The sequence below is a fragment of the Rhamphochromis sp. 'chilingali' genome, assembly GCF_963969265.1.
Source record: "Rhamphochromis sp. 'chilingali' genome assembly, chromosome: 21".
NCBI lineage: Eukaryota > Metazoa > Chordata > Actinopteri > Cichliformes > Cichlidae > Rhamphochromis > Rhamphochromis sp. 'chilingali'.
In genome coordinates, this window is record NC_137949.1 from 30,875,352 (window position 1) to 30,901,023 (window position 25,672).

Below are 25,672 nucleotides of genomic sequence, written 5' to 3' on the forward strand. Positions count from 1 at the left end.
ACAGCTGCAGTATACTCATAAAGTTGATTTGTATAACATACATAACTCAGAGACTCTCACAAGACTTTTGGGCCTCCACGTTGGGTGACAGCCGTCCCCAGAGGGATAATGTTATGCATATATCCCAAGATCCCATTCTTGTGAAGACAGAATGCCGTGAATGCCTTCGGGACAAATATTCACTTGAGCACTGTAATGATTTCAATAGATCTGTGTGTATACTCATGTATATATCTTTCTACGTAGCACTCATAATTCTTATTCTCATGTATATATCTCATGTATATCTCATGCACATATCTTTCTTTCTACATAGCACTTTAATTCTTATTGTCTGCACTGAAGCACCGCAGCAATTTCCTAATGTTGTAAACCTCAACATCTGGCAATAAACCCATTCTGATTCTGATTCTGAAGCCATAGAACCAAAGGCTGTATTTCCAGTTACACCGACTGTCTGCTAGCTATGCAGTGTTTCTGTGTAGTTTTCTATTGGATTAAAAGTGTGATAAGAAGAAATTTATCCATCCATACATCCATCTGTTTTCTTCTGCTTATCCAATTCAGGGTTGTGGGTGAGACTGGAGTCTAAACCAGCAGCCATACATCCTGGACAGGTGGCCAATTTCTCACAGGGCCAGCACAGAAACAGACAACCATTTACATTTATAGCAAAGGAATCACCAGTTAACCTAAACCCTCTAACCTCAACTAACCTCTTCCTCTAACCTGGGGAGAGCCCACACAGACACGGGGAGAGCATGCAATCCAAACAGAAAGGCTTTGACCTTCTTGCTGTGAGGCAACCACTACGCTTCTTACCTTGTTGGTGCAAAAATATTATTTTATGCCTGTCGAACTGTGTTATCTTTGGCATTTTTCATAGACTCGACTAAGGAAAGGAGAACAAATAATATGCTTTTGCAACAGGTTGCTAGTAACAAAGTGCCTAAAGATACAAATGGGTTTCTCTGTTATGTGTAAACACAACAGTGGTTCATCCCTTGGGTCGAGTGCCTTTTTTATGCTTGAGTGATTCATATGTCAGTGTTAAGTGGCTTAAAAAACATGTATGTAAAAAAAGTAAAATGGTACAAGGACTGGACTGAAAATGAGAGAAGAAAAGAAAAACTTCAGAGAGTCTGGTGAACCACTGCTTAAGAGCACTTTTAAAAAAAATTCCTTGTCATGGTCCTGGGCCATGTGGGCCCAGTATTCTTAGTTTCTTGTATTTTTGTATTTCGTTCCTTATTTAGGTCATGTTTCCTGAGTTGTCCTGTTATGTTGTTCCTTATTTGACTTCCCCTTGTGACTTTTATCCCCTGTGTGCCCCTCTATGTATCTGTGAGCCCTCATCTCCCCTCCTTGTGTTTCATTCCATGTTTCCCTAGCCCACTATGCCCGTGCTCTCTCTCTCCTCCTGTTTGCACCTCTGTGTACTTCCTGTTTTACTTTGACAGTCTCCTGTCAGTGTTGTTTACTCCTGCCTTGTCTTGTTATGTTTATATGTGTCAGCTGTGTTCCCATGTGTGGCCACTTCCCCTGATCATCCCTCTTGTGTATTTAGTCTCTGTGTTTCATGTAGTCTGTGTCGCGTCATCTGTGTTACCACCCCCGGTGTTCCGTATCTCCAGCCATAGCTTTTCCTTAGTTTATGTCCAGTTTAGGTTTCTGTTTGAACTATTACTCTTATGCTGCCCTCACTCTGTTTTGTTCCTTTCATCAGCCAGAATAAAAGGCTCGCTTTTGTTTAACTCCACTCCTGCATCCTCGCTTGTGTTCGCTCCTGGGTCCACCACACACATTTCCGCACGGTCTGCCTCCGCAGACCGTGACATTCCTGTTATTGAGTTTGACCAAATTCAAGTGTGTGATTAAAGGAGAAGTTAGGAAGGTGAAGTATTAGGTTTTTCGTAGCTATTTATTTAAACATGCTTGAAATACGGTAAAACAAAGATATTGTAACGTTCACAAGAACCAGACGGTTGGGGTCTCAGTTTGTCCGTTTATTTGGCACATAAGCCAGCGGGTTGTTAACTCAGGGGGAAGCGCTCTCGAACTCCACCTCTCTTCAGCCTGGCACACACACAGAACAACCAGGTCCCACCCCCCCTTCCTGTACACCACAACCAAACATGAATCTTAAAGGAACAACAACAGTGTGCAGAGATCACCAACATGTCACTGTACAATAACACTTAACCATCGTTACACTGCCCCCCCAGCAATAAGTTCCTCGTCCCCGAGGGAACGACACAGTCTCTGAGGCGGGGTGGTAGCCTACGTTCCCTCCTTGACCTCCTGAGCCCCTGAGGTGGACGCGGAGCTTCGGGGCTTTGGGGTGGAGAGTCCGAGGGAGGGGAACGCAGCCCCGGTCGGGGGTCCCTCTGAGCAGGGTCATGGACGCTCTGTACACGTCCCTCTGGAAAGGAGGGGAGGGACTGTCCTCTGTAGGGGGCCATCCGGTCTCTGTGCAGCGCTACTATCCTCCCCCTAGGAGGCAACTGCACCCTGTAAACAACCTCCCCCACTCGCTCTAGGACGCTGCAAGGCCCCACCCAGCTGCTATCCAGTTTAGGACACCGTCCCTTCTTCCTCTTTGGGCTGTAGACCCACACCAGCTCCCCAGCATGGAAGTGCCTCCCCTTAGTGGTGATGTCATAATTCCTCTTTTGGCGCAGGCCTGCCTTCGCCAGCTGCTCTCGGGCGTAGGAATGTGCAGAATCCAGCCGGTCCTGCAGCTTCCTTGCGTAGTCCCGGCCCGGTGGTGCCTCTGGCGCGTCCGGGGGCTTCCCAAAAGCCAACTCTGCAGGAGTTCTCAGCTCTCTCCCTAACATGAGCAGGGCAGGCGTACATTGGGTGGAGTCCTGTACTGCCGACCTGTAGGCCATGAGGGTAAGGGGAAGATGGTAATCCCAGTCCCGTTGGTGTTCTGAGGTAAGGATGGCTAGCTGCTGGGCCAGCGTCCTGTTAAACCTTTCCACCAGCCCATCGCTTTGGGGGTGAAGTGGGGTGGTGCGGGTTTTCTTAGTCCCAAGGCGTTCACACATGGCAGCAAATACCTTGGACTCAAAGTTACGCCCCTGGTCACTGTGGAGGGTCTCTGCTGTTCCAAAGCGGCTGAACATCCCCTCCACTAATACATCAGCGACCGTCTCAGCCTCCTGATCTGGGATGGCGTATGCTTCCGGCCACTTGGTAAAATAGTCCATGGCCACAAGAACATAGCGGTTTCCTCTGTCTGTGCAAGGAAATGGGCCCATGACGTCCACAGCTACTCGCTCCATTGGGGCTCCTGCTGGTTGCTGCTGAAGCTGAGCCCGGGACTGGTCCTGTGGCCCTTTGTGTGAGGAACATGCATCACAGCTGCGGCAAAAGTCCTCCACGTCCCTCCGCTGTTGACCCCAGTAATAGCCCTGGCGGAGGCGGCGGAGAGTCTTGGAGACCCCAAAGTGGCCGGAGCCAGTGCTCCCATGGCAGGCTTCCAGCACAGCTGACCTCAGCGACCTTGGCACCACAACCTGCCACCTCTCCTCCCCCGTGGCAGGATCCTTCCAGGCACGCTCCAACACCCCCTCCTTCAGCCTGAGAGCTGCAAACTTGGCCCATAGCCCCCTGGTACAGATGGAAAACCCAGTGACCTCATCCCAAAGGGGTTGCTCCCCCTTCTCCAGCCACTGCAGGACCGGCAGCAGGTCCGTGTCTTGTTCCTGCCGTGCCCTCCACTCCGCTGCATCCACCATCAGAAGAGCCCTGCAGGCGAGCTGTGCTGCTCCGTCTATTGTCGTGAGTTCCCGCTCTATTTCCTCTCGCTTCTCACAGTAACGGCAGCCAGCTGCAGCACATGGGCGACGAGAGAGGGCGTCTGCGTTAGAATGGTGCGTCCCTGCTCTGTGCTCCACAGTGAAATTGAAGGCTTGGAGCTCCTCCAGCCAGCGAGCCACCTGTCCCTCTGGCTCCCTGAAAGACATCAGCCACTGAAGGGCAGCATGATCAGTTCTGATAACAAATGCTGTGCCGCACAGGTAGTACTTAAAGTGTCTCACCCCCGCCACCACAGCCAACAGCTCTCGTCGTGTGACACAGTAGCGCCGCTCACTCCTGTTCAGGACCCGGCTGAAGTACGCCACCACCTTCTCCCCTTCCGGCCCAACCTGCGACAACACCGCTCCCAGCCCCACATTACTTGCGTCAGTGTCCAGGACAAAAGGCAGGGCGGGGTCAGGGGGGGCAAGGACTGGAGACTCTGTCAGCGATCTGCGGAGGGTGTCGAACGCCTGCTGACAGTCCCGGGTCCAGATGAAGTCACAGTCCTTCTGCAGCAGGTGGAAGAGTGGTGCGGCTATGGAGGAAAAGCCCTTCACAAACCTCCTGTAATAAGACGCCAGTCCTAGGAAGCTTTTGAGCTGTTTCTGGTCTGCTGGTGTGGGCCACTCGGTAATGGTGTGAATTTTTTCCTCCAACGTGCTGATGCCCTCACGACCCAGCTTGTGGCCCAGAAACTCCACCTCCCTCCTCATGAAGTGGCACTTGTCGGGGTGCAGCTTCAGGCCTGCAGCTGCCACCCTCTCCAACACTTGTCTCAGGGCATCCAGGGCAGCATCAAAGGAGCTCCCGTGCACTAGAAGGTCATCCAGGTAAACCAGACACCGTTGCCGTGGGACGCCAGCCAGCACACTGTCCATAAGCCTCTCGAAGGTCGCAGGAGCATTGCAAAGACCAAAGCTCAGGACTTTGAACTGCCATAGTCCCCTGTTAGTGCAGAAGGCTGTCTTCGGTCTGGATTCCGGGGACAGTGGCACCTGCCAGTAGCCACTCCGCAGGTCCAGGGTGGAGAACCAGGAGGACCCGGCTACTAAGTCGAGAGACTCATCAATCCTGGGAAGGGGGTAAGAGTCCTTCTTCGTCACTTTGTTGAGTGGTCTGTAGTCCACACAGAAACGCATCCTAGGACTTTTTTTCTTAGGCACCATCACCACCGCGGAGGCCCACGGGCTATCAGATGGCTCTATGATGCCCGCCTTCATCATTTCACACAACTCTCTGTCCGCAGCCTCCTGATGAGCCAGGGGCAGGCGGCGTGGGCGCACTTTAATAGGCTGGGCATCCCTGGTCTCAATGACGTGCTCTACCAAGTGTGTCAAGCCAACATCACTTTCTTTCAGGGCAAAAATGTCACTAAACTCTTTTAGTACCTGCCATAGACTCTCTTGCTGCTGTGGAGTCAGCCCCTCACAGTTCTTTGACCAGATACTCCTCACTGCTAAGAGCCTCTCCTCCTCCTCCTCCGCTCGCTGTTCTGCTGGCGGGTCTGCAGCGGTCTCTGCGGTGGAGGTGGACGCCGCGGCAGATGCTGTGCAGACCGGGGGAGGAATAAGCGGCACCTTCTTCCCATCAGGGGTTACGAGGAAGCCTTTGCCTAAGTCCAGTACACCACCAATGGCTCGTAAAAAATCCAGCCCAAGGATGCAGGCGTCCTGCACGTCAGCCACCCAGGCAGCATAAGACACACCGAGGTCCCCCACCTTGAACTGGAACACTCCCTTCCCTCTCATTGGGGCCAGATCACCGGTCACAGTCTTAAGTTGCACATTAGTCGGTTGCACAGCAGCTCCGGTTGGGACAATATCGGGTCGGACCAGCGTTGCATTGGACCCCGTGTCCAGCAGGGCCGTACAGGACACCCCCGCGATCGTCACTGGAACATGGCAAAAGCCGCCAACCTGGGTCCAGCCCACAGCGATGGCCGCACCGGGTGGAGGTGGCGGTGGTGTGGGGATGTCGTTCTCTCAGGCCCGTGTACTCCCGCCTACACGGGCCCGTGGGCGTTTCCCTGAACCGCTGCAAGCTTGGGGCACTGCCTGATGAGGTGTCCGGGTTGTCCACATCCCCAGCAGCTCTGTGGTCGGCGGTGTGGGCCAGCCCGAGGGGAAGGCGACTGCAGTGAAGCCGCCTGCACCAAACTGCACAAGCCCGCTGGCGTCTCCATCTGTTCCACAGGTGCTGACACAGCCCTCACCACGTGTGCGTCATCAGCGCCCCCAGAGGATCCTGCAACAACATCACCCTGCGCGCCACCTTTTCCATCTGCTGCCCTCAGGGAGAAGGTAGGTCTATACAGGCCAGAACATCCAGACTGGCCAACAGCCTGTATCCACAGGCTGTGAGGCTCCTGAACTCTCTGCCCCCCTCTCACGGACAATAACCATATCCAACTTCTTAATAGCAATGAACTGGTCTGCATTGGTGCATCATATCTTTATTCTCTTCCCCCTCCTGCCCCCCCCCCCCCCCTTTCTTAAATAGATAACTATCATATCTGATATCATATCTCACAGTACAATAATATTGAATGGGTGCATTGTTGTATTTTGTCATGTTTCTCAGGTCTTTGTCTGAATTTCTACGAACATTATTGCTAAGGATTGTCTTATTGCATTGGAGTCACACTGGGTTAAATATGTACACTTGGGTTTTAAGGGGTATTTATTATTTTCTTCTTTTTTTTGGGTTGTATGGAAGCCCCAAACGCAATTTCATTGTTCTTGACAATGACAATAAATAAATAAATACTAAATACTAAGCATCTCCCTCTCCAACGCTAGCTCCAGGGCTGCACTGAGTGTGGCTGGCCGAGCAAGCTGAGTTTGCATACGGAGCTCTTTAGGGCTCAGGGCCTGCAGGAACTGGTCCCGAGCTAACTCCGCTTGCACTGATGGTGGCATGCTGTCATACGCCCTCCGGCAAAGGCACTCGATTTCATGGGCCAAAATGCGGAGGGGCTCGCCTGGCAATCTGCGTCTGTTGTGGAACTCCGACCTCAGCAGCACTGGTTGGTTATACTGCCCGAAGCGCCTCTGAAGTGCTCCGACCAGAGCATTATAATCTCCCCTCTGCTCCTCGGTCAGCAGCAGCAGGCATGCAGCTGCATCCTCACACAGACACAAAGCCAGTTGGAGAGCTTTATGTTCCTCAGACCAGCCAGCTGCGACAGCTAACAGCTCGAACTGTGCGATAAACACTTCCCATGGCGTCTTGCCGCTGAACTTAGGCGTTTTTATATTCGCTGCAGCTTGCTGGGCGCCGCCATGTTTGTTTACATCACGTGACGGCGCGCCAAGCGAGGTCGACTCCTTCCCGCCGGAATCGCGGCCGCTGTGCGAACAGTTCCCGAGCCTAGTCAAACCTGGAGAAAATCCAGCCTCGGCAGACAGCCGCAGCGCCGTTTCCCTCACTCCATGGGCGGGCGAGCGCGGACGAACCTCCCTCTCCTCCGTCTCCTTCTTAATCTTGCCCGGCAACATCCTCGTCTCGTAACGGCAAGCGTCGCCAGCAACAGGGTCTCGGGCGTTCTGGGGTTCTTTTTTCTTTCTTCACTTCTGACACCAACGGTTGGGGTCTCAGTTTGTCCGTTTATTTGGCACATAAGCCAGCGGGTTGTTAACTCAGGGGGAAGCGCTCTCGAACTCCACCTCTCTTCAGCCTGGCACACACACAGAACAACCAGGTCCCACCCCCCCCCTTCCTGTACACCACAACCAAACATGAATCTTAAAGGAACAACAACAGTGTGCAGAGATCACCAACATGTCACTGTACAATAACACTTAACCATCGTTACAATATCTTAAAATAGCAGATTTGACGAGGTTAACAAGCCTATTTTTCTGAAGAAACTGTGTGATGCTCGACAGTTGATCTGGTGCTCGTTTTCCTGCAGCCTGTTTTGGCTGCCTTCCTAAATCTACAGCAAAAGGAAGGACAATCTCAGCATTTACTGTAAATCAGGATAGTTCCAGCCCAACGGTCTTGTTTTAATCAGGCCAACACTATCAGTCATACTTCCTCACTTACAGCAGTTTGTTATTACCTCATTATTTCTAGCATTTATCGGAACAGCAGTCTAGGTTAAAAAAAAATTTATAAATTGACTTATCTGGATCTGAATCTCAAAATCAATTATCTGTCTCTATGCATGCTTCACCACTTTCCTCGCTTCACTGCATCCACAGCTGATGGCTGTTAGCTGCTAGCTTATCTCCCTCATCGGCTCTGCTTTGTCACCGTATGATCTTTGGAAAGGGCTCAATTTGAGAAAAGTCTCTTCCCCACTGGTCTCAGGTTTTTCAGTGTCACTATGATCTCTCCTATCTCCTGTACATGCTCTATAACTCAACTTCAAATATACAAATTCAAATTTAGGAGGTGACACCGCTTTTGGATATATTTGCGGAAACAGCTCCTAAGCTTCAAGCCTCGGGACAGACCATGGCAGACGCTGTTTGAAATATGGATGCAATATAGGTTTAATGACACGGGGCACGTCTGAGCCTGCCTAGCCTCCTAAATATTGAAGTTATGATTGGTGATTAAGTAATTTTGAACTTTTACAACATGTGTCATTTGGGAGGATATGTAATATGTTAGCAAGCTCAGAAACTGAAAGATACTTTTAGCAGCAGCTCTCATGTGCACAGAGATGTTTGTCCCACATTAAACATAGGAACATTGTCTAGCTAGCGTTAGCCGTCTCAGGCAGTCAGCACTCCTGACCGCTGCACTTTAACCTGTGATTCAAACTATGGAAGTATACAGTAAAGAAAAGCCAGAGTCTTTTTTTCCCAATTACACAGTGTCATTGTTAAGTATGCAATCCAAAGCTCTCAACTTTAAATCTGTCAGATTTGAACCTTTTGCTGCTGCAACCTCTTCTGCTTCTGTTCAGGCTCTGCAAAGGAGACTAGGATGAACAAAACAATTGACACATGGCTCTTAGAGTTAAAACCAAAGACTATTTTATGTTGATATAGCTGTTAGAGTTGAAGCAGAGGCTCTTTGGGTATTTAGGAGAGTTACTATGCATTTAAAAAAAATGTTAAAATATATATTATCTGCTATTTGACATGACATATAATGTTGGTGCTATGCTACTGTATAGCAGAATGGGAGTGCAATAATTAAGTTATTGCACTCCCATTCATTCTAAGTTCTTTCTCCCGGAGGAGTAACGTCTGGGTCTGTGGACTATAGAGCTCAGGTATGCAACTGAAGTCGGTGACCCTGAAAGCTGAGCGGCCCACACTTGTGCTCAAACCTGGTCTTGCATCCTGTGTGTACGAAGCGCAGGATGAGCTGTGGTAGAGGTGGTAGTCCTCTGCAGAATGTAGCTGGAGGGCTCCACATCTCTGTCTTTGCCAGATTTATCTCCCTGTGGAAAGCTGATCATGCTCTGAGAGTGGTGGAGAGTTCTGATCTTTCAGGTCAAGAAGTTCACTCGCCTTGCCATTGTTTGCTGGTGGAAGAACTGGATTCACTTTAAAATAAAAACTATTTAATGACCCCGGTGACAATAAAACAGAAACTGTCAAAGGCCTGTAACTTGACAAACTCAAGATTTTCCACTTCCACCTTGGATTTCACATGTTTATTACAGAGAATCATGGTTGGGATTGCCAGCTTAAGGCTTTGCAGCATACACAGCTCTTCTCTTCACTGTAGATTGCGTATGTGAGATGCTTGTATGTACGCGACCCAAAGCCACCCAGAAACAAAGTTTTTATCTATTCCTGCTTACTCATTCACTTCCCTTCAGAATCGCTCTGATAGTGAATTCTGCGTTCATGAGCTGTCATGTAAGCCCAGCATTGTTGTTCCTGTCTCACTGATAACCCAGTGGAACAAGGAGATGCTCCCTGGAAGCACCTTAATCAATTTTATCAAACATTTTCTTTGGAAAGCTTTCCTGTAATCCCAGCAGTTTTCTGTGCTGTTTACCAAAATTCATGTGTTCCCTGCTGCTAGGAAACTGAAACCTTCCACCAAGAAGAAATGAAGGACCTTTTTTTTTTTTTGCCTGTCCCATTTGGTTCATTAGCCGTCAGAATTGTTGTCTGAAGACCAACAAGGATACCCAATGGATTTATTTTGCCAAATGGATCATTGTGGCATTGCCGTATTGGTCCATTTGATCGACCTTTGTTTTTATTATTTATTTTATTTTATTTTCAGATGTTACAGACGGGACAGACATGAGTGAGGGATAGGAAAGGGAGAGAGAAAGATGAAGGAAAAGAAAAACAGAAGGGGAGAGGGACAGTGAGAAGGGGGGGGGGGGGGGGGAGAATCTCCTGGATCAGCTGTTCAGAGAAAAAGAAGAGAAACAAGCAAAAAAAACCAAAGCAACATATTAAACACAACACCATCACATTAATCGAGCTAAGTGTAAACAGCAGTAAATACTAAATATTCAATGTTGTTGTGCAGCACGCAGGACCGACAGCGCACAATGTGCTTTGAATTAGCAGCCAAGAAAGGTGTAATTTAAGTCTACGAACAGTGAACACCCGTGTGAAGGACCTTAAATGGCTGTGTAGCAGCACGAAAGCACATATCAGTCACCCACAGACACCCCTGGCCTCCTCAAGTACCGAGGTCATCGGAGGTCAACCACTTTTAAAGAGTTGTAGCATTTTGTCAAAGCAGTAGAAAGAACATTCTTTCTTCCTTCTTTCCTTTCCTCTCCTCTCTGTTGGAAAGTCTAACCTGTTCCCATCTCCAAGACGGCTGGTATCAGTTAGAGGCATTTCAGACCATTAAGACTCCAGCCAGTGGGGCACTTTTTATTGCCCCATTCATGTACACAGAAAATAATGACAAGCCTCTAATTGACTTGTAATTTTTTTCTTCTGCCATTTGTCTCAAGTTGCAGGAATTACTCACTTACGTTCAGAAAAATGTACGTCTCCTTTCCTTAACAAACTTTTTCTGTGGCCGAGGTGTCAGTTGTTACATAAGAATATATATAAAGAATAGCTAAGCGGCTGTAGAATGGATAGACATTTATTTAAACTCTATATTTTTGTGCATACTCTATATTTATTTACGTTTTTTGTTTGTTTGTTTTTTTCGAACTTGCTCTTTTATTGTTTCATTTGCGCCATGTAGAAGCAGAGGTCAAGTCCACAGCTACATGAATGTTGAAGGGTCAAGATAATGAACCGCTCCAGGGGGGCACTGTGGGGCGTTTGTGTCTGTGGTGCCTGTGTGCTCCTGTCTATTGGTAAATGATGACATGTCTGGATAATTGTGAGGGTAAAGATGAATAACACCACCCAACCTGCAATGACCTAAAGGGTATGATTACATTCTGGAGGACTTTGAACATGGACGGGATTGTGTGGTAATGTCTTGTCAGCCCACTGACAATGGGGTGGAGCGTTTCAGTGGGTGGTCAGGTCAGCATATGACCGGTGAATGGTACTAGCTAAAGGGGGTAGATGAGACACGGGAATTACTCTGTGCGGTGTGAGGAAGAGGTGAAAAGAATTGCATTGCTTAATATCTTCTTAGGTCACTGTTGTTGCTTTTGGTTTCTAAAATCTATTGTTTTGGACGTCAGTCAGGCATTATGACCACCTGTATAATGTTGTGCTTGTCCCCCTTTTGCTGCCAAAACAGCCCTGACCTGTCGAGGCATGGACTGCACTAGACCCCTGAAGGTGTGCTGTGGTATCTGGCACCAAGATGTTAGCACTTTAAGTCCTGTAAGTTGCAAGGTGGGGTCTCCATTGATTGCGCTTCTTATACCAGCCCATCACACGGATGCTCAATTGGATTGAGATTTGGGGAATTTGGAGGCCAAATCAACACCATAGACTCATTGTTGTGCACCCTGTGGCAGGGTGTATGATCCTGCTGAAAGAGGCCACAGCTATCAGGGTTTCCATGAAAGTGTGTACATGGTCTGCTTAGGTAGGTAGTCCGTGTTAAAGTAACATCTAGATGGACTTTGTCCAAAGCATTGGGGGTTTTGGCAGTCGTAATGTGTCTGGGACTCTTTCTATCAGAGCCTGTATTACATTTTTGGCAATGTGAGCACCTTATGCCTTCATCAGTGAGCCTTGGCCACCCATGACACTACGGTTCCTTCCTCGGACCACCCTACAAAGAGCTGCAGTTTTGGAGATGCCGTCTAACCATCACGATTTAGTCCATGTTAAAGTCATTCAAATCCTCACACTTGCCCATTTTTCTGCTTCTAGCACACTAACTTTGAGGACAACATGTTCACTTACTCCCTAAAATGTCAGTGTTGTATTGTTTTGCTGATCAAAAGTAGGAGGGGGAAAGATCAGTTAATACTAACTAAAGACTGTGATTGAGATTAGGGACAGAATATCTGGATCGCATCCTTACTTCAAGGCCAGGGACATTCATTTCACTTAGGGCTGACAGCTAAAAACACGAGCGCAGAGAGAATGATGACAGCGATTTCTGTTCAACTCAGAGATTTAACGTTGTCTCTTCTTGACACTTTCTTGGCACGGTGCTCGTGTCACGGAAGGTAATGAGTCGATAATATTGGAACAAATTGACTGTTGAGTTGCAGCTGTTTAAACAAAGTGCAGAGTCCTTACACCGTGAACTTGCGCTTGTCTATGAGCACACGTGCGTAGGTAAATTAGTTACGGTCGCCAGGAATTCAGACTTTGCATATAGCGCCAAATGACGCGTCATTCCCAGGAATAGATTTTGATGTTTATTTAACTTTCAAGCCCTTTTCCTCATAACCTAGTTTTCTTTCATCCTTGAACTCACTCGCTGTCCCAGGCTGCCTGTGAGGAGTCTGGCTTATGCGTAGAAAAACAAAACTAGCATCCAAGTGGAAGTGTTTTTCCCACACACCTTCCAACAAAGCAGAGCGGTGCAGTACATTATTATGAAGTGCCACTGTTGTGTGAGGTCATGTATTAATACAGCACTTTGTCTGGACTTGTCAGAAACTAAGCTTTAGACCCAGTAAAATTTGTTTGGAAGAAATGCAGGAATGATGTCAGCAGTTGGTCACTTTTTATAATATTCGGCAGACGTGACCTGGAAACAGTTACATATCTACACATCCGCACCGTAGGCCTGCATGTGGAACGAATCTGCAAATACACACATATTGTTGTGTCTGTTTAATTGATTTTGAAACTCTAAATTCACACAAGCATCACTGAAATCTTACATCAGTTGGTGGGTTTTGTTTTTTTTTTGCAGAATGAGTCTCCGGACCTGACGGACGAACAGTTACTTTGCCTGATGGATGGATGTGAGCTGGCAAAAAGTTGGAGCCAGGACCTTGAAATGAATGACTCAACATAAAGACCTGAAAAAATGATTTGACTGCTACCAGACGGGATCATTTCTGGGACTTATTAATGATTTTATGTGGTTAGACTTTGGCATTAGATCTCTGATGATAGAACAGTCTCTTCATTTATAGACTTACAAAATTAAAGCTACCTAGGGGAAGTCGTGTGCGCTTGTTTGTGATATTAAGACATCCCTGGCCTGTGAGGATGAGGACGCTGGGCTTCTGGGGTGTCTTGAAATGACACTTCTAAGGTTTGGGCTTGTTGCAGCAGAACACATGGATGCTTGATGGGATTAAGTGCAGGGAGTTTGAAGATCGGGTCAATGCCTTGGGCTCTTGGTCATATTCCTTGATGTGTTCTCGAGCATTGTTTTGCATTGTTGCAGGGTGCACTGTCCTGCTGGCGCAAGGTGGTGCCGACTATCAGTGCAAGTTTCCACGAAAAGTGGGATACCTTTCATGGAAAATCCAGAGATTTTAAATGTTGTCTTGTAATGAAGTCTTCAATGATATCCACATCTCCTGTCCATTGTTTTAATATTGCAGCTGATCAGTGTATAGCAGCATAAACTGATGGATATTTTATATTCAATGTGTTAAAAGTGGAAAAATTATAGTCATCAAATTTGGTTACTTTAGGATGGGAACTGTTTTGTTTTTTTTGTTTGGGTTTTTTTAATCCTAATTGGTCTGCATGTTTTGAACATGTAGCTCGATTATAACACTGCTTCTATTTGTGTTTATATGTCTGCATGAGGAAACAGAGCAGCAGGGCCATGCTTTCTATTAACCAAAGTATCATAGATCAGAACAGAAAATTGCTGTCATTAAATCTAATAACCGGGTGCTGTAGCCGCAGAATGTTCTAATGCACACATAAACATCAGCTTATAGCAGCGTGTCTGTGGGGGTGAACTCTGAGCGCTGCCGTGCATTAAAGCTTTTTCCGACAAAATATAGAACGTCTGTGTTAGTAATGTGTGGTCAGACATCCAGCGTTGCTGCTAATGAGAAGGGAGGATGTGTGCTCTACGGTGGTGATAGTCGGCTGTAGCTCAGCTCCAAGCATTCCGCTCATTCCTGGCTCTGTAGGTGATCTCCTCCAGAGCGGATGGGTTAGCGAGATCCTCTGAAATGGGACCCTGTGTGACCTCTTTCGAGCTCAGTTGTCATTTACATAAGTGGTTCACCCTGACAAAAGATTGGCAGCTTTAAGAATGACGAGTTTTGGTTTGTTTGAGAGACCTCTGGAAGCCCTTGACGTTGTTCCTTTTTTGCTCCGTGCATGCAAAATCTTAGGAGCTAATCCACACCCGGTTCAACCTCAGCCCAGAGGCCCTGCCTTTTTACTCCCCTTGCACTGGACACCTATAGGCCTGTTCATCTCACTCTTCACCTTACCCCCGCATTCTGACCTCGTCTAAACGGCAGGAATTATCTCACATTCCTCTACACTGGAATCAGCCAGGTGAACCTCCAAGGACACTTTCCAAACACGGTGAACTCTGCGTCACTGTTTTCTTTTCTAACTGATGGGACTAGATTAAAACTGTCTATTTTAAACTTTTATTTGTCATACATGTGCAACTCATGTCATTAATCACAGCATATGTAGCGTATTTGTCTCCTGTACACAAATAATGTGTGCGTAACTGAAACAGTATATTTTCAGAAGAGTAAGATAAACTGCTCATTTAGGGTAATGGAAAAACACTGAGCTCATTATGGCAAGAATGAGGTCAGTGCTAATGTAAAGAGACCTGCGGCACACTGAGAAAGTCTGGGTTTTCTGGCGGGACCCTCACTGGCGCACATTCCAGCTCTTTCTGACCCCAAGAAAGATTTAAATTAGCAGTCATATTTCAGTTTGCAGTTATATACTGCTGCGGTGTCTTACAGCACAGCAGCTAGCAAGCTATAGAGCTGGTCTGTGGATAGGAAGTCATCTTGACTTTTGACAGGTTATATTTAGATGTTTTTTATGAAAAGTATGGAATTTCATTGCAAGTTCTTAATGGCAAAAGTGGCACACAGCCATAACTTAGCTCCATATTCCTTAAAGTTAGCACCTTTATTACTCTGCAGGGCTAAATTCCTTATGTCTACCTGTCCAGTGGTAGTGAAGCAATGCGATGTGTGGCCATATCTGTGTCGATGTGCTGCTTAACAAGGTTATATTTCATGTTGAGTTTTGCTGCTGTTGACTCCCAAGGATACTCCCTTTCTCAGAGGATTCACAAGACCCAACTAATGGATTCCAGTTGTTTGACACAGCGTGACTTGGCTCTCTTTGCTTTTCTAAGAAGACCTTAGTTGAATTAGATATGAATGTCAAAAATCACAGCGACAGACGCTTGGGTTATCAAGTATTTAACTGTTTGTTTTCCCAAAAAGACACCAAGAACCTTTGGAACTTTTTTCTAGAGAGTTTAATGTTCACTTTACATAGTAAAATAACAAGTAGGAGTAAAAAACAGCACTTTGGGTAAAAACTATGGGACAAATGTTTATAGAAAAGCTTCACTAATATTAAAAAAAAGACATACAAAAACCAAAATGACAAAGACATCCTCGTGTCAGTGTGCAAATAAGTTTATACAGACAGAAACGCTTCCATATGAGGCTACGCTTCTAGATAAATTATTTAAATAGCATACATCTACACAAAATGAAATACCCTCAACATAAAACAAACAGAATAATTTATCAAGACGCCACAAATACATATCGCAAAACACAGTCAAGGCAACATTTCTTTAATCCTTTACGTTCCCGTTTGGGCTTCTTTTGCTACAAAAATATCTTATATACAGCATATAAATGATAGTAAAAGTCTTGCTTTAAAGAAAAAAAGAGAAAAAATAGAAGCCAACCAATTTATACTCTGTTGATAAGACAAGGGATTCTCGTGTATTGCTGGTCTCAGCACAAAAAGAACTAATGAGGTAATATTTGTACATAAAGGGTTTCCTTTTTGTTTTCCATTGTCAGAAATTGTGCACACAAGCTCAGGCACACCAGCCACGCACACTGCAGAAGTGGAATATTTAGAGATGGTGTTGTTGATGTTTTTTGTTTTGTGGTTTTGGTCCGAGGTTAATAACTCTTAATCTTTAGAGGATCCCGATTTCACGGGTTGCTGCTGACATTTAAAGGTGGAAAAATGAGCAACAATTAAAGCTATAAACAGTTACACTTACAATAATCTTAGGAAACAGACTGGCCCCTCACATATTAGTTATCCACGTTATATTTGCTCATAATTACTGTTCCAAAGCAGCGTGCCTGCCTTGGGGCCCTGTGCTGTCCTTAATATTGTGCTCTCCTTGTTTCTTCTAGTGCTCTTTTCCTGAGAAAACGAATATTTCGGGCCAGCCCTGCGCCTTGGATACACGCACGTGCCTTTAAAAAGGGGGCTGTCACAGGGAATTAAAATCAAATTTCGACTCGGTTATCTCAATAATTGCGCTCATCAGGTGGAACAAATGCACAAACACACATAGCATTCACTCTCTTTGATAGTAACAGTCAGTCCATACTGTCCATTGTCCCTCAAGAGTTCCTTCAAAGGGTAATCTCACCCTCCAAACTTAACAAAGTTCTCCTACTGTTTTCTTCATACTGAAACAAGTATATCTGAGTCCACAGCAGATGCATATTAATACACAAAAATATCTTTTCTTAAAAAAACAAAAACGAACAGAAACACTCTTCCCTTTGGTCCCTCATCCACAGAGGAATACCGACAACAGTTCAGGTGTGCAAAGCAAGAAAATGTGGCCCTCTTTCAACGCAGATCAGAGCAAACAGAGTGAGAGAGCCAATCGTCTTCTGAGCAGAGCCGTGCTCAAAATTTGAGTTTGGTGCTGTGGTGCAGAATTTACTTTCATTTGGCTTAGACTCCTGAGATCACCTCACGTTAGCTCGCTTGCTCTTCATACTTCCAACGCGTATTTCTCAAAGGAAGGGAGTTAAATAAGTCGATCCAGGTCTCGTTTCACACTGATACATTCTTCTAAAAGCCTCTGTGCTCCGATTATGTATCTGAAAGGAGTCGCAGATAGAAAGATGTTAGGAATAAAGTTTCAGGTAAGTGGTTTCAAATGCATCTAACCTTCAAATGTGTACTTACCTCTGCATTCGTATTTGAGGTCTGAGAAGTAAACCATCTCCTGAGAGAAGACATACAAGCCTAGCCGCCCACCGGCGTAGGTTTTGTCGTAGATGTTTCCGGAGTCAGCCATGATTCTCTTGCCTTCATACATGACCACTCTACAAAATAAAATACAGTCAGTGGAGCAGTGGAGAAGTTTTAAACTATGCAACTGAATGAAAGAGCTTTTTTCTTCTTCTTCTTCTTCTGGGGTTTTGGTCTCACCTGATAAGTCCAGTCTTGGGTCTGTGGGTCAGATGCCATCTGTAGGCAGTGAAGTCTTTCCAGCCAATATTCTTGCGGTCGTGCCACAAAGTGCGCACCTAAAAGTTACAATTAGCAAAAGTTACAATGAGAAAAGTCTCAAACGTTTTCCTCAATTACGCCTCAAACTCTGAGTCAGTTCAGCTGTGCTCACCTGTCCTGGGGTGTCTCCGGTGTGCCACAGGGCGTTCCTCAGGTGCTCACCGGGCCCTGTGGTGGAGTTGACCACTTTGATTGACAAGCCGGAGTAGCCCTGAGCTCTTGTGGGTGTGTTGGACCAGTACGTCTGGGTGATCTGTTTCCACATCACTGTGTAGAAGCGCGAGCTGGATTGGTAGCCAAACACGAAACCAGCGTAGTCATCGTCTCTGTCCGTGTTGATGAAGAATGTTCCACTGAAGTCCACCGCGCTGAACTCATCATAACCTGAATTTTAAAAAAAGATGGGTTAGTATCAATTTGCTACCAGTTTGTGTTCATTGCAGAAAAAACGTCTGTCCGTATATTACATACCGACAGCAATGCCAGGGTCGCAGTTGACAGTCTGGACCAGCTCCTTGCCCTGATGCCGGACAACCCAGTTGGGGTCGATCTGGGAGGTACCTTTGGGGTCCAGAGGAACCATCTGGAATCTGCGGAAGTCGGTTTCACTGATGGCAAAGTTTTCCGGGCATACATCATAGATGTCCAAAACATTATCTTGATCAAAATCATCTTTGCACACATCACCACGTCCATCACCTGAGAGGAAAGTAAATACATTGGAAATCAAAAAAAATGCTCTACAACAAAGATTTAGAAAATCAAGGCACCAGCGTTTTACAGGACTGTTAACCGAGAGATGGACTTACCATCAGAGTCCAGCTGATCAGGGTTAAAGGCCAGTCTGCAGTTGTCTTTGTCATCTGGAATGCCGTCATTGTCATCATCGTGGTCGCAGGCGTCACCCTTGCCATCCTTGTCGTGGTCTGCCTGGTTCGCATTCGGAATGTAGGGGCAGTTATCCAAGTTGTTCTGGTGACCGTCCTCGTCAATGTCCTGGTTGCTGTCGCACTTGTCTCCCACGCGATCCGAGTCAGAGTCGATCTGCAAAAGAGCAAAATTCCTTTTTGATGAGACCCTCGCACTCGCTTCACATAATTCCCTCCTCTGTTTTTCATCGGCCTCAGTATGAGAGGTGCTGCCCTGGTTGCAATTTTAAAAAGGAGACCCTTGTTTTCAGGTATGCAAGCAATGTCCCTCCAGACAAAGGAAGAGAAAAGAGAAGAGGGAGCACTGTGCTCGTTCTCTTTAGAGCTGTCACATTCCTCTCTTGATTAAAGCAGATGTGATTTAACCTTGTAAGTCCCCACAGCAGTGAAGTAGAAGTGAAAGATGATGTTACCTGATCAGGATTGTGCTCCAGAGGGCAGTTATCGCAGTGATCTCCAACGCCGTCCCTGTCGGTATCTCTCTGGTCCACGTTGTAGACATATGGGCAGTTGTCATTCTCATTCAGGATGCCTGTTGAGCAATTTTGATTTAATTTTTAGCCTTCAGAAACTGAATGCTTTTTTTGTTTCAAGATTAAAGCAAGAATATGGAGAAATAACTTACCATCACCATCAATGTCAACAGCGCAGGCATCACCCTCTCCGTTGTTGTCAGTGTCTGTTTGGTCAGTGTTGGCTACATATACACAGTTGTCACAGTTATCACCAACTTCATCCCTGTCTGCATCATCCTGGGAGGGGTTGTACACTCTTGGGCAGTTGTCCTAAATTAATGGAGAGATCACAGCTTAATTACTAAAATGGGTCACGACTCAGAGAAGTCATATTTATAGGAATAAAACTTTGCTCTTCCAGACTTTTTTCTTGCTTAAGCTGGAATGTGATATTCCACTGGTGATTTTTTTTTTTTACCACTGCATATTTCTTGCCCAACTTTCCGAATCCACACTAAGAATTACGGGCAACAAGCCACGTTGTCCTCAATTCTGTTTTTTTTTTGCAGAAATTATATTACGCTACTCCTCTGCTTACTTACTTTCCACTTTGATTCTATGGTGAAAGCACATAAACACTTTGCATTTCTACCGCCCAGAGGAAGGATGGCTACAGCTGATTACTATGTCTGGTCTCCGAGGAAAGCGTGGCTAAAAAAGAAACTGCCGTGATTACTCACCCTATCATCGGGGATCCCATCATTGTCATCATCGTGGTCACATTCATCACCCAGGCCGTCTTTGTCATGATCTTCTTGGCCGGAGTTGGGAAGGTTGGGGCAGTTATCCTGTAAAGAGACAAAAGGAGAGGTTCAGGAGGCAATCATCACAATAATAGAGCGCACATGGATAATAACGGCCTTTGTGTATTTTTGTCCATGTGGGGTCTGGCGTACCTTCTTGCAGTGATAAGTGGCATTTTCCACACACGGCAGGTCAGTGTTGGGCCATCCATCCAGGTCGCTGTCCTCTCCGCAAATGCGTCCATTCCCGGCATATCCTGGCTTGCACTCACAGCGGAACATAGACTCGGAGAAGACACCCAAGTAGATGCAGTTTGCATTTTTATGGCAGTTGTGGCTTCCGTCCTTGCAAGGGTTGCGAGGAACGCAAACCTAAGGAAAATTACAGATGATTAAAAAACATGCAAGCTGCTAGTGAACCAGGCAACAACAACAACAGAAACAAAACAGATTTAAGTAATAATCCAAACCTGTTTTTTAGCAGTTGCCTCTGCCACACCTCTTCCAAACGGCTGAGGACCAGAGAAACGCGGGGGACAGGGAAGACAGTTGTAACCCGGCTCCGTGTTTTCGCAACGGTGGACTCCGTTATGAATATGGCAAGCATCGGGGACCTCTTTGCATTCGTCGATGTCTTTGCAGGTGATGCCGTTCCCTGTGTAGCCGGATGGACACCTGCCACACTTGAATGAGCCGTCTCGGAAGCTGGTGCACTTTGTGCCTGGGAAGCAGGGGCTGGAGAGACAGCCATCTGCAAAGACAAAGATTTCCTAACTTAAGAATGAGGCTATAAATTGTGCTGCAAGTTTACGTTAGGCTAATAGGCTCAGATGCTCACCAATAGGACACTCCTGTTTGTTGCAAATTTGAGATTCAGAAGCATCGCCGATACAGTCCTTTCCGCCATATTTGGGGGCAGGGTCGGAACAGAGACGTTTACGGGTCTGAACGCCTCCTCCGCAGGTAACAGAGCAGATGTCCCAAGGTGACCAAGGTCCCCAGCCTCCATTGACTAAGGCGTACAAAAGAAATTAGTTTTTTTGTGCCCTGTATAATTATGCACTTTAGAATTCAATGGTGGCATTTGACTTACTAGGACAGGGCGACTTCCTGCAGACTTTGGTGTGACGTCCCTCTCCCTCGCAGTCCTTGCCGCCCATCTGGGGCGTGGGGGAGTTACAAAGGCGAATTTGAGTCATGACCCCCTCACCGCAGGTCACAGAGCAGGAAGACCAGGGTGACCAGTGGCTCCAGGCTCCATCCTGCTTGACTGTGAATGGACGTGTACGCCATTAATTCATCATGTTCTGGGAAAACGTACTGTAACAACGTCAGCGTTAAGAATGTTTGGCGACTTACAGCGTTTGTCACATTCTTGTGGGTAGCAGTCACGGGTCTGCACAGAGGTGCCCTCACACTTGCTGTTGATGCGGTCGCAGGAGCGGCCGCGCTGCTGGATGCCACGGCCGCAAGTCACAGAACACTGGGTCCACTCAGACCAGGCGGACCAGCCGTCTTCTGCGTAGTCGCTTGCTGTAAAGGGAGAGGAGGCATAAATGATTGGGCATGGGGGCTTGTTTCTTTGCTGGAAAGTCATCGAGGAAGAAAATCTGATTAAAGTCAGAAAAAATTAAAAACCTACGTGTTCCACAGCGAGGGCAGCACTCTCCGTCGGGCACGGTGGCATTAGCGCATGGGATCAGAGGGCAGGTGATTTTGCGACACACGGTCACAGATTTCTGGACAAAGGAAAACATTAATTAGTACAAGTATAATGAGTTAGCAGGAAGGGGAGAAAAAAACGAGGCTTTGCTGGTGCTATTCCAAGCCTAATTGATATATTTCACGACGGAGTGAACTTATCAGCGACATGACACTACTACTGTGTTGCTACAAGACATAATCCTCACTGAACACCCAACTCATTACACAACACGAGCACAAAAAGCCCCATGCTGCTCTCTTGATGCTTTCAGACAAAGTGTTGATAGCCTTCAGGCAGGAGCACGGTGATTATAAAGGCAGGTGATAATGTAAACCGGATTATGACTTTACTGCAGCGGGGACAGAGGAAGCTCGGCTATGGCTTTCCCCCGACCAAGCCTACATTCCAGCAGGTGTGATGATGCCTACCTGGCATGTGCACTCGGTGCAGCTATCGACGGTCCATTCATCTCTGTCCTGGTACTTGATGCCGTTGTGGATGCAAACTCCTTTGTGCAAATCCATATAAATTCTTCTGGATTCGCTTTCCTGGAGGGAAGGAGGTACAGAAAGGGGGTTAATTACTAAGGATGGAAAACTTTCACTTTGCCAAGGTTCCAGTACAAATGAATCACTGACCGATGCCGTGATTAAGACATCGCTTGAATTTAGCGAAGCAGTGCAAATGCCGCTGACAGCCAAACATATTTGTGTATTCACATGGGTCTCATTAAGGACTTGGCTGGGGACAAGCCATTACAGCGACAAGTGGTTACGCACTGGGAATGCATTAAGTGGAAGCAGAGGAGGAGAGGGAGCGGAGAGGGAAAAGAGGGAGTGAATTATGACAAAGAGAAGATCCTAATTGCCTTTTGCACTTACCAGTCTTTGGAGGTTATTTGACAGCTGTCTAACAACCTTATTGAGTCCATTGAGCTCGTTAAACATGTTGGCAATGTCTTCACAGGAGAAGCCGCAGACGGACTGCAGATCTGGATGTCGGAAGGAGGAGTTCATTGAATTATCTCCACTTTTAAATGTACAAGATTTGATTTATTACAGAAGACAGGTGTTACCTTTGGCTTTGTGACCAGTGTAATCAGTCCTAATGGCAGGGCTTGAGCCATTGACTGGGATATCCAAGGTCATGACATCAGTTATAGCAGCTTCAGGAGAGAAGAGGGGAGAAGTCTAAGTCTAATCGTATGCACACTATACTGATGTTTTATTTATGCAGTTTTAAGACTTACCTCCAGTTTGGCATCCTTTATTTCTCAGTATAGCATCCAGAGTTGTACCAAAGACAAAGCGCACATTCTGGAGTACTCCCTGAAATCAGAAATCAGAAATATTTAAAGACACAATATAGTGCATTAAATGGTATTTTGGTTTATCATTACTGTTACTGGGTTCTTCCAAAATAAAGCACATCTTACGTAAAATTTGTCCTTTAGAGCTCCCTTCCCGATCCTGAGTCTGGCTGTGTCTGCCACCTCCTGGGAGAGCACTTTCTGGATTGGCACTTCCAACTCTGAGTGTTTGAACCCTTCACAGCCGACGAAAAGTTGCGCCTGGTCATCCTGAACGAACAGGGTGATGTTCTTCCATTGCCCGGTGGCCAAATCGACCTCATCGATAGATACGACCTGCTGCTGGTCAACGGTGGAGTACACCAAATCCAGCGTGTTCGCCTTCCCGTTGGAAATAATCTCGAAGATGGGCCCGGATCCGTCGGTTTTTTCAACAGTTAAAAGGCTGCCTCTGGTTTTTTTGAACTGCTTCAGGTTGACCAGGAGAAGGAAGCCTCGCTCTGTTTGGATGGAGTCGAGGAGGTCCCTGAAGGAGCTGTCGGGGACGGGGGGGATCAGGCTCGCGTTCAGGACCTTGTACGCTAGGCTGTTTGGGTCTTGGCCTTTGACCGTACTCACGCCATGGTGTCTCTTATTTACCCGGGCCAAATCAAATAAGTCATACACACTGTTATCATCCCGACTCTCTGCGGTCAAAGAAAAGAAAAGCAGCATTTACTTTTTTTTTCTCCTCGTTGTGTCTCATAACAGCTCACAGAAAACAAAGAAAACCACAAAAGAAACAGGCTATAACACGATAACGTTACGTGTAAAAACAACAACCAAAAAACACGTAAATGCATCAATTTTATCTTTAATGAATTAGCTGAAAACCACTTTCAATTTCCCTGCAGTTTTAATATGAAACAAAAGGTTTAAAAACTTAACAACAGGCAGTTTTTCCATTCTCACCTGCCAGCCGTGCGCCCTCACAACTCCAAAGCATCAAGAGCAAAGAGATGCCACACAGCATCATCTCGAAACCTCAAGTGAACCCTATCGCAACCAAAGAATAACAAACAGTTACTGAACACATCCGGACAAGATCCTGTGCATTAATAAAATATCAAATAATCGTCTAAAAATGATTTACAAACCTTAAAAAAGAAAAAATACCGCTGGAAGCTGGATAAAGAGGAAGAAAAAAAGTCCTTGCAATTCCTATTATTTATCCTGTTCTCCTCGTTCAGCTCTAACAGAAGCTCAGCAGATAGTAAAATCTCTTTGAGCTCCCGTTTATTTTGATGCTTCCACTTATTCTACTGACCTATCCAGTGGATATAAGCGCTATTTAACCAGTTTAAGCACATTCCTGAATCCACTCTGGACCAATCGGAAGAGAGAGGGACGGACTTATTTTGTTACCTCACAGCCAGTCAGAGGAATATCCGACACACACACACACACACGGAGGAGGGAAAAATGCATTCCTGAGCAGAATTTCCATCATCGGACAAGTATTTCATCCACGCGCTCAAGCCAAGACTTGGCCGCTTCCGGTCGAATAAAAGTAATTATCAAATAGTCTTAATTTCATTTAAATACCATTTCGGGCGGGAAAAGTATATATTAATTTGACTGAATATGATTCAAAGGGCAATAATCTTTCTAGACTGGTAATACAAAACCAGCTATGAATGGATTTAAAAGCCATATAAAACATTAAATTATATTTCATACCCTGCACTCACCTATTAATGCGAGCCTATACTTATTCCTCACGCGCAGGGCATCATTACTGGTAAAAAAAAAAAAAAAAAAGTCTCCCTGCTTATTCTTTTGTTATTACTCTGGTGGCCACCAGGGGACTCATTGAGTAACGAACACGGTGTACTGGTCTGGGGGAGTGAGAGATACGTTGGAAGAATCTTGTCTAAATTTCTTTGTACCAGTGATGTGTGGAAAACAAAATATTTAAAGGGGTGTCCAGGAAAAAGCTTGGTTTTACTTTTGGAAAGAGTTTATTACTAAATATACAATAAATTTGTGATCTACGCACAAAAAGTGGAAAATGTAAATGCTGAGGATACCGAGGACAGAATATTTTCTCTAGGAGAAAATAGAAGCAAATATTTACTGTGGTTTAAAGGGATGTGCAACTATCTGTTAACGTTACATGAAGAAAATCCCTAAAACACATTTTATTTTGTTTTAAATGCTGTATTTTATGACATGTGTCATTAGTATTATGTTTGTTTGGACAGATTTTAATCTATAGAAGTGGCTGAACGCCTTTGTCCATTATTTAGGTGCATTTACCAGTGCATTCATATAAAATATGATGTATGCGTTTGTACACCATTTTGCATTTAATCTCTGGCTCTCTTCCACATCGTGTCTTCTGTCCTGCCTCCCTCTCCTCACCTCCAGCCGGTCACCATAGATGTCTGCCAGTCCCTGAGTCTGGTTCTGCAGCAGGTTTCTTCCTGTTTAAAGGGAGTTTTTCCTTCCTACTGTCACCAAGTGCTTGCTCATAGAGCGTGTGTGATTGTTAGGGTTTCTTTCTAATATTGTAGGGTCAACAATGTGATTAATACTAATAGAAAAAAATAAAGTGAAATCATGAAAATAGTGTTTGTTAAGACAACATCTCTGTCCACCATGTTAAAGGTTAAAGCTCTGTGCCTGTGGCCTCATGTTCTGTGTCTCCCTTGTCTTTCCCACGCCACCACCAAGTAAAGACAGTCCTCTTCACAGAGACTTGTTCAAAGTTTGCTGCATTTGGCGTTTTTCACTAAAAATGACTGTCTGCTAACTCTTGCAGACTCTTGCCGACAGGAAAGTTGAGGAGAGAGAGCGAGAGTATGGCAGAGATTAAAGGCTTCTGGAAAAACG

At 45.9% G+C, this 25,672-nt stretch overlaps 2 protein-coding genes across 6 annotated transcripts in view; one reads left to right on the top strand and one right to left on the bottom strand.

The window, feature by feature from the left end:
• The window catches only part of fsip1 (fibrous sheath interacting protein 1), a 36,037-nt gene extending 21,407 nt beyond the window's left edge, over nt 1–14,630 (top strand). For 3 of the 5 annotated variants that reach the window (XM_080871469.1, XM_080871472.1, XM_080871470.1), the window contains one exon: nt 13,042–14,630. In XM_080871469.1, the coding sequence (XP_080727595.1) occupies nt 13,042–13,146 (105 nt within the window). In that variant the 3' untranslated portion in view covers nt 13,147–14,630. Of the gene's footprint in view, nt 1–567; nt 1,887–13,041 lie in introns of those variants that run through there. The other 2 variants (XR_013970351.1, XM_080871471.1) reach the window with 2 other exon arrangements.
• A 1,084-nt stretch (nt 14,631–15,714) lies between these two features.
• thbs1a (thrombospondin 1a) lies at nt 15,715–24,110 on the bottom strand. Its single transcript, XM_080871464.1, has 22 exons — nt 23,935–24,110; nt 23,750–23,833; nt 22,925–23,484; nt 22,739–22,817; nt 22,565–22,654; nt 22,371–22,480; nt 21,918–22,037; nt 21,427–21,523; nt 21,144–21,317; nt 20,878–21,054; nt 20,623–20,796; nt 20,255–20,535; nt 19,938–20,156; nt 19,722–19,829; nt 19,152–19,311; nt 18,940–19,058; nt 18,407–18,641; nt 18,069–18,296; nt 17,710–17,981; nt 17,517–17,614; nt 17,271–17,410; nt 15,715–17,182 (listed from the first exon to the last, which is right to left on the bottom strand). Exons 2-22 carry the CDS (start codon nt 23,811–23,813, stop codon nt 17,175–17,177), a joined length of 3,513 nt encoding a protein of 1,170 aa, XP_080727590.1. The 5' UTR covers nt 23,814–23,833; nt 23,935–24,110; the 3' UTR covers nt 15,715–17,174.
• Between the last annotated feature and the right edge of the window lie 1,562 nt (nt 24,111–25,672).